Here is a 12,281-nt window from a genome sequence, read left to right on the forward strand (position 1 = left end):
AGGACCGACCATGCTGAATTCCAAAATTCACCTTAAGCATAGCACAGGAGGCAGTGCAGAAGAGCTGAACTGGATGCTACCGTTCATAGATCTTATGGCGGATACCGTTATTGGAACAACCTTCCAATAACGACAGAAATCAAGTCATGCCGCTGGAAATGGAGATTTTGCTGACAATAAATTACAACCAGATTGGCTTTTGGAAAGATTTCCAAACTTAAAATACTCAGCAGAAACTATTCAAGTCCAGGCACTCCATGAAGCACCAACTGAATGAGCACATTGACTTTCCATTTAAGCTTGTCAATGTTTTCAAGCATAGAGGGAATCTGCCCTTAAGCCTGGAAAACTAGATACAATATTCTCCCATCCACTGCATGCACTGGACAGTAGGGCTGTGCAAAGCTTCGGGTGCTGATGCGATTCGGAGAAAGCAGCCAGATCTTCAAATTGAATCAGGAGACCAATCAAAAGGTCAGAAACTATTCGAAGCTTTCCAAATTGATTCAGAAAAGATTTACACAGCTTCGGAGATTCGGACAGTCCCCGCTTGCTGTCGCAGGGAGCTGGACCCGGACTCCATGTTGGTAAGTAGGGGGCAGGGGAGGGAACCATGGGAAGGACCCCTGCTAGGCCCCATCCCCTGCCTACTCCCCCATCCCCCCTGAGCACCCCCCCATCCCAGGGCACACCCCCCGCCCTTGGCTGTCCCGCCTAGCCTCAGCTCCCAACTCTTTAAAAAAAGCCCAGCATTCACCGGCTGCTGCCAGGCAGGGGGCAATCCCCGTTGCACCCCACTGCCCCACACTGTGTGGGGGGCTCTGCCACAAGCCCCTATCCCCTGCCTGCTCCCACCTCCCCCCCAACCCCATGAATGGCTACCCCACCCAGCCACAGCTCCCGGTTCTTTAAGAAAAAAGAAAAAGCCTTGCACTCGCCAGCCACTGCAGTGACCGTCGGGGCTTCTGGGGGCTCGTGGCAGAGCCCCCCATGCAGTGTGGGGGGAGCGGGTATTGCCCCCTGCCTGGCAGGAGCTGGTGAGTGCCAGGCTTAAATAAAATTAAGAAAAAAAGATCCAGGAGCTGGGGCCAGGCAGGGGATGGGGATGATCTGTCAGACTCGGCGGCAGCCAAATCTCCAAATCAGATTCAGCCAAATCAATTCAGGACAGTGATTCAAAACACTGATTCGAATCACTGTCCCCCGAAATCAGTCAAATCCAAAACGAATACTAGCTGCTTTGCACAAGTCTACTGGACAACACTCAAAAAAACCCCCAAAAACACAAAAACAAAAAACCCCCAGCAACATCCTTCAGCTTAGGTGTCAGAGAGGAGTAATACAGTGCTGCTGTGCTCTGAAGTTTAGTCACCGTGATATCCCTCTGCTGCTCACTCCAACTTATTCTGCTTCCCTAAGAACACGATGCATCACCACTGCATGGCACACCGCTGCACACAACACGTCAAAACGCTGCACTGGCAGGGAGGTGGGCCAAATAGTTTAGTAAGCGTCCTTCAACGAAATCATTTGCACCACATGGGGGCAGCAACATTTTAAGAAAGGAACTGAAGGCTACTGACACCAGATTTTACCTGCAAGAGAAACCATGCCCTGCCACAGGTGCAGAGCCCCAGTAGACTATGCAGACCTCCCTACAGCTGCAGGTGATGCATTCCCAGCAGCCTCTCCAGTAAAGAAGCCCCCTTATTTCCCCAGAAGATTCCATACCACATTTTGGTGCCTGGACTATTTAGTCACTGAAAACGTTACGCTTAGCTAAAAAGAATGTTTTGCAGAGGAACACAGTCCACTTTTCAACAGATAAATGAAAAGCAAGAAGGAGCACTCATGTAACAACTGGCCCCACAACAAACTGCCAGGCTAGGGCAAGATAAATTGGTCAGATTAGCTTACAACCATCAAATATCTGCTGGAAATAAATGCAAATCTCCATTCCAGTGCTGCTGTAAAGTGGGGAGTCACTTTTTAAATTTGGCCATAATCACATAGCTGAAGTGAGCTAGGCAAGTCTGAGACTTAAAGAATAGAATAAGGCAAGCAAGATACGATCCTAAACCCTTCAAGGATCTCACCCCATCTCCCGTCCACTTGTATTGCTTTTAAGGTCTTTATAAGGGAATAGGCACTTTTAAAACATGATAGTTATATAGGACAAGGAGTACTCTTTTCTCGAGTTAGCCTATTAACATCTAACTCAGGAGAACAAAAATCTTACTGGGCACCAAACAAGTACGCAGCAATAAACCTTTTGAGATGAGACATTCTGAATTCCTTGGTCTTGGTTAGAAATTGATGGTTTCTTCTCCCACTGGACCTAGGTTGATGGTTTCTTCTCCCACTAGACCTAGGGGTTTCTGTCAATCCACTCTCAAGAGTACATGGTGAAGAATTCCAGATGCTAATGGACAAACCCAATGACCAGTCTGCAGGAGCAAATTGCCCACGAACACAACAGCGTGTGAGCCGACTGCATCCAATTCTCACACATACCTCTTCTGTTGCCACGTGTGCGGGACGCTGCACACAATGGAACTGAACATGAGAGCTGTGACAAAGGAGAAGAGAACCAGGTAGATGAGCCCCTCCACTCCATCGTAGCAGAAGCCTGTCAGAGCCTGGACATAATCCTGGGGAAAGAAGCCAGTCAGAGCTGTGTATTCACCATAGAAAGAAACACTGCCTTTTCTGCAAGTCAGCTTTCGCTCCCCCTGGATTCTGACCCTCCACAGCAGTTTACCGACTAACAACATTAGAAGCATAGCTTGAAAAGCTGCTAAAATACGGTTTCGTGAGGCTCACAGTTTCATTAAAGAAACCGACTGACCTGAATTGACCTAATCTGCCCGACCTAACACTACTCCTCAGTCCTCTCTAGGAGCAAAGCAGCCAAGCGTCTCAAGCCTGGTACTCGTGAGGTCCTTCCACCCTTGCCTTCAAAGAGCTCAGCACCATGGGCCTGCATCTAAGCAGCCACAACTTCTCAGCTGCAGGCACTGCCCTGCTGTACTCACCAGATGCAGACTGCGACAATCAACCAGTGCAGTCAGGTGCTGCAAATTGATCTCTGTGGCATTTAGGACCTCCTGGATGCGGATGAGATACTCCTGTAAGCAACAAGCTGGAGATTATTTGAAAGAAAGGATTTTTTTTTTTTGGAAAGAACAGATCTAAGGGAGAGGATTTCTGAGGCCGTGGAGGTGGGAAGGGCATGCTCACAGAGCTTACCTTGGAGGTCGGGTATTCTCTGCTGGTTGACCTCATGAGTTCCAGCACATCATCCTGCATTTCCACCAGGGCCTTATGACTTCCCGACAGCTTCTGCTCAACATAAACATGAACATTTCAGTCCTGAGGGGCAAAGCCAACCTATGTACAAAAGCTCCTGAGGCGGAAGAGGGGGGCAGGGGAGAAGAGCGGCTGTCAAGTTAAATCTTGCTCAGACATATTCAGACATTGGCTACATTGCTGTTTATCGAATCCTTTTAATCCTGGGACTCGTCTCCCACCCAGCCTCCTGCATGGACCTGCAATGCGTCTTCCTCACCGTCTTCTTGTCAGGCCTGCTGCAGACCCCTGAGCTAGAGCTGCGTGCCCTCATCAACACAGGGAGCAGCTCAGCAGAGCTCATTAGCCCATCCACTGTGTTATGCTAAACCAGCTCTACTACTCCCTGCTAGAGTGGCAGCACATACAAAACAGCTTGGCTCCTCAAGGTAAGACTACCTTGTGTTGTAAGAGTGCTTTGGAGGGTGGAGAGTGCATGTGTTGGGGGAAGGATAGGTACAGGTGGGGAACCAGCCTGTCTCTACCCCAGACCTCAGAGCTACCTGTCCACGCAGGGACATTTCACAGTACTCAGGTTGAGAAACACTGGTTAAGGAGAAATTACAGCTCTAGGGACTTGACCCAAAACTTCCTTGTCCAATTCCAACAGCTCTTTTACCACAAATAAAGAGCACTGCTGAGATGTTTCTACTGAAGCAGTCGGCAGTGAGTAGTTAATGCCAATATCTCTTCTGTTTTTATTCACATGCAGCAAAGACACCCCGCTAGGAGGTGTCAGGAAAGCTCACTCAGCCGCACGCTAGACACCGTTACACAGAGCGATTATGACTGCGACTGACAGCAGCACCGCATCAGGTCCGGAAGGCTCTCTTTGGAGAAAGGCCAGCCAGAAACATCTTATTTCAAACACAATGAAAATTTCTGCAGAAGTGTAGGGAGAGAGCCAAGAAGTAGCTGGAACCAATTCATTCTGTTCCTGGGATACACGTTAGAATCTGAGTGAGGACTCTGCTGCACTCACAGGGTATGTCCCCACAAGCAGCAATATTAGTTTCCCCAGGGACATCTAGCAGCAGCATGTGCCACGGCTCGTTGTCCCTGGGCACACCCCTGCAGGCATGCAGCAAATTGCCCCAGGTGGGGCAGGGAAAAGTAAGGGCAGCACCTGGGCTAGCCCCACCAGCCTTACCTGGGGTTCTCCCAGGGCTGCAGTGGCACTGATCCAGGTACGTGGAGCCTTGCTGGAAGCTGGAGCATGGCTCTGGTCAGCCAACACATGCTAGTCAGGCTCGCTGCCCTGCTTTTTTGACACCAGGATCTCCTGGTGTTCAAAAAAGTTACTGCACTGCAAATTAGCAGCATGGAGAACACGGGGCATATGGCGCTGAAGACAGGTTTTCAGTGCTGCAAACCTCATATGCGTGCTTGTGGGGACATGCCTATAGGCTGTGCTAAGAAGGAATGAGAATGCAATAGCATACTTTACATCTGCCGCAGGGCCATGGCCACTTCTGTGGGGGTATTGTTCCATGTAATCCTCATCGGTAGCTCAAATGCAGGACTGGAATGCTGCACACAGCAACCCTACACTACCTGTGAATACTGTATCAGCTACAGGGAGGCGGAAGTAACTCAAACCGTTGCGTGGCCCAAACACGGAGAGAAACGCCTCTGCTCCAAGGACAAATGTCAAGTAACTGACAGGAGCCAACAATGGTCCTGATCATCTTTTGCTTCAGAAATGTGGACAGCCTTATGTGCCTGGAACTGCAGGGACTGATGTCCTGGAGGACCGCCATGTGCCCTGACTTGATGTCACTCGTATCAATATTCCTTCTCTTTGGATCTCTCCTTCCACCAAAGCAGGAGGAAATCTCAGGCAGACTGTGCCCTAAAGTTTAAGCTAAGCTCACTTGCGTAGCTTGCTCCAGGACTGCATGTAACCACTAGCCCCACTGATGTGCAGCTTGATGAAACTCACCTGCTGGAAGGGATTTGGGTATCCAGCACTACAGGCAATATAATAGCGCAGGGTATCTATTGAGACAAAGAACAACAAATCAGAACATGGTCGAGCCTTCTGACACTTGCAACAGGGGAAGACAGTCCTTAAAAAGCACAAAGTAGCAGTCCTCGGGGTGACAAGACAAGGTGTGCGGACTGAATGCTTTCTTCCCTCTCCATGCAGCTTGAAAGATGCAGAGAACAGGGAGCCAGTTACTTTTTGAAAAAAAGGCAGGCACTACTAAAATCTGAGGCTATTGCAGTACCCTCCCCACCCCACCAGTAAAAATTAATTACGGTTTTCCCACTGACACAGTGAAGTGAACCATCAACACAGAGCAACCAATGCTAGTTTGCCATCCAGCATAATACTCGAAGGCACATGGTCTTCCCTGCTGCTGAGCATCCTAGATGCAACTGCAGAGATCAAGCCGCCAGACAAGACTGAAGAAAGTATGTGCACTGATGCTTACATAACATCTGCTCTGTGCACAGCTCCCCAAATGTACCAGTTCGTGCACCCCAGAGAGCAGGAAGAGAATGCCTTTGCAACATGGGCTTGCTCTGCTGCTCTCAAAAGGAGCAGCTGGGATTTGAACAGAACCTGCAGGAACAGCAAGAGAAGAACCCCCTCCCAATTCAGAAGAATCATAACTCCTGGAAAAACAGATGCCCCAAACCGATCCAGTACCAGTGCAGGGGTAAGCAGCATCACCTTCACCGTAAACAACAGCTGGGAAAGAGCCAGAGGACAAAGTGGAGCTGCTGAATGGAACAGGTTGGAGGGTCTCTGGAGTGCATTCAAGATGAATCAATACCCCCTGCCAGTATTTGCACACTTTTAATTAAAACCCAGCTTTTAGATGAACCCAAATCTCCCTCCTTGCTTAGTCAAAAGGGGGATTCTTGCACTAAGTCAATGGAGTCCACTACAAGCTTAGTTCACAGGGCTTAAGACTGAGCATGCCAGGGAATGCGAAGGGACTGGAAACATCTCACCCATCCCCAGAGTCCCTGCCTCCCCTATCACTGCACTGCCTCTCAGCACCTCACACGTTCCCAAGAACTCTGACAACGCAATGTCTTATTACCCCCCCCCCCCAAACTATTTATTTATAAAGCCACATATATGACTGACACCCCTGGCAGCTAGTGAACAGTTAAGTCAAAGACTCTTGCCACAGGTGTGCAAAGAAGGCCCCTTCCTCCTCCTGAGGCTTCACAAGGTAAGCACATCAACCCTTTAAATTGTGGGGCTTTTCAACCTTTTTGGGTCAGTGTACCCCTGGGGGCTGGTCACAGAGCAGTGTAGCCCCTGCGGCCGGATGCGGAGCAGGGAGGGGTGGGGGTGGCAGGCGGCCAAATGCAGAGTGGCAGCAGCTGCCACATGCGACCTTCCCCTACCCCCTGTGCTCAGCTAGACAGGTAGTGCCTGGGTGGGATGGAGCATGGCAACGCTCCATCCCTGCGTACCCTCTAGGGCCTTCTCAAGTACCCCTGGGGATATGTGCATCTCCGGTTGACAACCCCTGCTTTAAATACTGAAACCGGTGATGGCAAAGGGGAAGGCTTCATGTGCTAACTATGCAGCCTTCTCATCATTAAGCCATGCTCCATTATGCTGTAGAGAGGATGATTTATGGAAATGCCTATTTATGAGAGACTCCCATCCTGCCACACTCCTCCTTCACCTGCTTGTGGATGTTGGGCCCTCTCCAGCATTAGTTTTGCCAAATTCCCTTGGTGAGAATATTTTGTAGACTGCTCTTTAATCTGCATGTTACAAAAAATTATGATGGAGGCAAATCACTGGGTTTTCAATTACCCCAAACCACAGGCTCCAAAGAAAGGAGAAGCACAAATGAGCTCGATGCCATCCTGATTTTGCTATGTTCCCTATGAATACTGCATACCCTCTCCACCGAGTCAGCATTACAGGAGAACGTGCAGGCTGCTGCAGCCTCTCCACCCCCGCACGCTGGCAGTGGGACCCGACAGCTGTTATTTATAATTCATTAGCCTACTTTGGGGCTGCTTCCGCCAGCTGCTCCATCTCTCCCCACTGGAGCTCTCTCTGGGATGACTTATGTCTACAGATCAACTGAGCCATTAAATGGCAATTAGTAAAATCTAGGCATATAAGAGGGCAGGGCAGGCTACTCAACCAGTCATGCCACAAGTGGACTCTGCCTAGACTGTGGTCCCTTGAGCCAAACTACTGTGATCCAGGTAAGGAGTTGCTTGTTCCAGGCTACCTGTACTAACAGATCTTAGCCCAAGTAAGTGCCAAATACATTGCCTGTAGTGACCCCTCTTGCAAGAAACAGCACAGGTACTAAGAGACAACAGCATCAAGTTGTGCAGGATGATACAACCCAACTACCTCAATTTGATGCCTGGCCCGTGGTTCACAACAATCAAGAATGAATTTTTTGGGCTATTGATCAAAGCATATTGACTTCAAGTAATGCCACAATTAGGCTCTGTTCAAAAACTCTCACTTCCTTCCCAACTCCCAATCTCTGGGCTGCGAAATCAAAAACCATTAGCTGTTGCAGAATCAGAACCTGCAGGTGGGTCAGAAACTCCACATGTGATGTGTATTTTTTTTTTAAGACAGCCACATCCATTTGGCCAGCAGTGAACATCAAAGTGACTTCTCTGTGCTGTGCCCAGCTGTGCTGCAGGAAAGCAGCAGGGAAGCTTGCCAGAGAGCCTGCTTTGTAGCTCCCTGATCCACTCCAGGGCAAGCTGGAGCTCTAGCTTAATTATGCTGGGATCACATAAGGACCTTAATTCCACTTTACCCGTGGAAGAGAAACATTGCCATATGCCTCCTAGCCTACCCCCTACATGCCCTCTATGGTGGAAATAAACTAGCAAGGTGGAAAGGGCATTACCATCTTTCCACTGGAGAAGAAAGTTTGGACAAAGGCCGATTTCTCAGCTGGACACCTCTGTCCAAGATACAGCCCTATGATGGCCACTCCACTGCCTTCCAAAAGTCCCTATTCCCAAGAGCAGAGTAAAAATGGTAAAATGGTTTTTATTCCTCTATTCTGCACAACCAATTCCTAATGTCAGAAGCTGGTTCCTGAAACCATCCTTTAGAGAGATCAACATGAGAGAGGTTGGGGTCATGCACACAGCTGCCATGCCTGCCTGCGGCTGCTAGCACCAATCCTCCTGACCCACTTTCCATCAGAGCAGAGAGAGCTGGAGCAGAAATAAGGCAAAGGAACCATCTGATGAAGAACATCCATTTGAAATCCCCTCATTTATTTGTTTATTTTTGCCAAATCTGTTTTTCCTAGGAAGGAAGTAAAACTGATGACAAGCAGCAAAGGCAGTTTCAGTTGCTGAATTCCATTTTTCACTTCTGCAAGCACAGAAGGAAGTCTCCCGGTTCCCAAACAGCACAGAACCACAGCACTGACACTGAAGTGACATAGTAGCCCTCCCTTACAGAGGTGCCTGAAAAGCAGCAGAAATCCGATACGGTGGAAAGCAGACAGCTTTACAAAAGGACACAGATTTAAAATATAAAGCTTTGCCCAAAAGGCATGCCATAAGTCTTCCAAGCCAGTGCTCATGCTTACCTGACTGGACTCCTAACCAATATGCATTTCACACGCTGCACCCCAAAGGCTTTACAAGCAAGATGCACCATCTCCCTGGTATTCAGTTGTTGCAAACAGTTAAAATCCCAGCAGCAATGTCGAAATGGGAGAGAAAAGAGTTCCTATTGTCTGAGCACCTTCCCATACTTTCCACCAACTGGCCCACCTTCTTGGAGTACAGGTTGACAGGAAGAGGGAGATTTTTTCCAGGCCATTTCATTCAAATTTAAATATTTCACATTTCACCCCTACTCAGGCAAAGGAGGAAAGCAAGCCAAATTAGGCTTCAACTCCTGGTGACAGGACAGAAAGTGAAGTGTCAGCCAGTCTGCTGTTTAACTTCTCTAAAAAGTGTCTAACAATCCAAAATACAAGGAAATCACGGAGTCTCATTTCCACACTCACAGGGACGTTCAGACGCTTGGGGGAAAAATACCATGTAGATCACGCTGTATGGAGTTCACAGGGCTTATACTGTGTTGTATATTAAGGACAGTGCAGCTCAGTGCCTCTTGGCTGAGCATGGCAAGCTACTCAATATGGAGCAGTTGTTGTTTTGCTTTAAGTAAAGAGGATTTGAATCTACAAACACAGGCACTGGCCAGGAAGACTGCCACATCCCCCACCCATGCACAGAATCATAGAAAGGGAGGGTTGGAAGGGGCCTCAGAGAGGTCACATCTAGTCCAACCCCCTGCTCAAAGCAGGACCAGCCCCACCTAGATCATCTCAGCGAGAGTTTTGTCTAGCCAGGTTTTGAAAACCTCCAAGGATGGAACTTCCACCACCTCTAGGTAACCTGTTCCAGTGTTTTACTACCCTCCTTGGGAGAAAAATCTTCCTAATATCTAACCTAAACTTCCCTTGCTGCAACTTGAGACCATTGTGCCTCGTTCTGTCATCTGCCCCCACTGAGAGCAGTCCAAGTCCATCTTCTTTCAAACTCCACTTCAGGGAGTTAAAGGCTGCTAATTAGAGAAGATTGAGAAGGGACTCAGACTAAGGAAACTGGTCTTATTTAGTCTTTCCTCACAAGTCATGTCTCCCAGCCCCCAAACCATTTTTGTTGCCCTCTGCTAGACTCTCTCCAATTCGTCCACATCCTTTCTGTAGTGGGGGCCCCAAAACTGAACACAGTTCTCCAGATGTGGCCTCACCAGTGCTGAATAGAGAGGAATAATCACTTCCCTTGACCTGCCGGCAACACCTCTACCAATGCAGCCCAGGATGCCGGTAGCCTTCTTGGCAACAAGGGCACACCGCTGGCTCACGTTCAGCTTATTGTCTACTGTCACCCCCAGGTCCTTTTCTGCAGAGCTGCTGCCCAGCCGGTCACCCCCAGCCTGTACCGGCGATCGTTCTGTCCTCAGTGCAGGCCTTTGCACTTGCCCGTAAATGAACCTCACGAGATTTCTTTTGGCCCAGTTCTCCAATTTGTGTAAGTCACTCCAAATCTAGCCCTACCCTCCAGCACATGTACTACTTCCTCCAGCTTGGTGTCATCTGCAGATTGCTGAGGGTGCGCTCTATGCCATCTTCCAGGTTGTTGATGAAGACATTGAACAAAACCAGCCCCAGGTCTGAACCCTGGGGCACTCCACTTGATAGTGGCAGCCAGCTAGCCAGTTTTCTATTCACCACAGTCCATTCATCCAGCCCGTACTTCCTTAGCTTGCCTGCGAGAATGTTGTTGGAGACCGCATCAAAAGCCTCGCTAAAATCAAGATACACCACATCCACTGGTCTCCCCACATCCACGGAGCCAGTCATCTCATAAAAGGCAATCAGGATGGCCAGGCATGACTTGCCCCTGGTGAATCCATGCCAACTATTCCTAAAATCACCTTTTTCTCCTCCAAGTGCTTACAAATGGATTCCTTGAGGATCTGCTCCATGATTTTTCCAGGGACTGAGGTGAGGCTGACTAGTCTGTAGAGTTCCCTGGATCCTTCTTTTTCTCTTTCTTATATAGGAGCACTATATTTGCCCGTTTCCAATCATCCAGGACCTCTGCCGATCGCCATGAGTTTTCAAAGATGATGGCCCATGGCTCTGCAATCACATATTGACCCTAACCTGCAGAAAATCATTTCAGTGAAGGAGAGGGGAGTTCAATCTGCCTGGCTCATTCAATCCTTGACTTCTGAACTAAAAAAAGTCAATAAGAAGCCAATTTGGATGGTTTGTGTGACATGAACACCTGGCTGCTTATAATTGGCTGAGGCTGGATCACTTCACAGGCTGCTGATCAACCGGGCAATAACAGCTTCCAGGCAATGCCCAGGTTGGCTGGATTTGAGATGAAAGGCTTCACTACTCACCCCCTGGGCCATGTGGTCCCTCAGATAAGCTGCTTTCTGTCCCTCTTACTGGAAAGCTGCATCTTGAAACCTGGAGAGAGGTGTTCCTGTTGCCTAAGCAGATTGTGCCTTTCCATGTAATGTTATCGAATAAATCATTTGGTAATAACACAATATCAATGAAAACAAGCAGGACTCGAAGATGGCCTCCTGCTTTGAAAATAAACATCTTGGCAGCACAGCAGCATTTTACAAGCAGCGGGAGATGATTATTCTGTCAGTGCTCAACTTCATTGGCTTTATCTGAGTTAATGAATACTGGGCAAGTTGTATGTGTGTACATCAGCCTTTCCCAAAATCATTTACAAGTCACTCTCCTCCTCCACGAACTTTGTATGAAAGCATTCTGAATCTTGATTTTTCTTCCCACAGCATAGCCATAGTACAAAAACAGAAGGTCTCCTCCTCCCTAGCTAAGAAGTCATGATGATAATCATACATTTAATCAGATTACTCCCCAAAGCCATTAGCTCTGCTTGGGTCTGAAAACAGTGATTAAAATAATAGAAAGCCAATGAAAAAGGGATTTCTATTCTTGCTACCCAACTTTCTTTCCCTTTCCCCTAGAAACCACCCATAAGCTACACACAACTGTTGCATCAGGGGCATGAACCCAGGTCATGCAGACACGGTTTCACTGTCAGTCCAGCACAACTAGAAGCACTATGCTGCAACATCCAAAGCCCTTGACTGGCAGGAAAGCTGGGTGTCCTTGCATTACCGAGATACTAATTTAGGTGTAGCACTACGCTCAGAAAGAAGCCTCTTCTAGCCATCAGTCAAAGAGATGGGATGTTTCTAGGGCAACACGAGGATTCAAACTTGTAAGGCTGATAAAAACCCCACTGGGATCCAAAACTTCTTTCAACTCTGAATGGAGAAAGTAAATAGGCAGAGAAAGTAGAGAAAGAATATGATGAACTAAAGTTGCCTTCCTTTTGGGGGAGGGGAGGTGCAGGATTTTCCTACCATCATTAGCAGCAGTACA

General features: G+C 48.3%; 1 protein-coding gene across 3 annotated transcripts in view; it reads right to left on the minus strand.

Moving 5' to 3' along the window:
- TTYH3 (tweety family member 3) overlaps window positions 1-12,281 on the minus strand; it is a 97,272-nt gene that overhangs the window by 18,141 nt on the left and 66,850 nt on the right. For all 3 annotated transcript variants that reach the window (XM_059716594.1, XM_059716596.1, XM_059716595.1), the window contains exons 8-11: window positions 5,291-5,346; window positions 3,250-3,342; window positions 3,036-3,128; window positions 2,515-2,651 (exon numbers count right to left, since the gene is read on the minus strand). In XM_059716594.1, the coding sequence (XP_059572577.1) occupies window positions 2,515-2,651; window positions 3,036-3,128; window positions 3,250-3,342; window positions 5,291-5,346 (379 nt within the window). The remainder of the gene's footprint in view (window positions 1-2,514; window positions 2,652-3,035; window positions 3,129-3,249; window positions 3,343-5,290; window positions 5,347-12,281) is intronic.

Source organism: Alligator mississippiensis, chromosome 13 (assembly GCF_030867095.1).
Source record: "Alligator mississippiensis isolate rAllMis1 chromosome 13, rAllMis1, whole genome shotgun sequence".
Lineage (NCBI taxonomy): Eukaryota > Metazoa > Chordata > Crocodylia > Alligatoridae > Alligator > Alligator mississippiensis.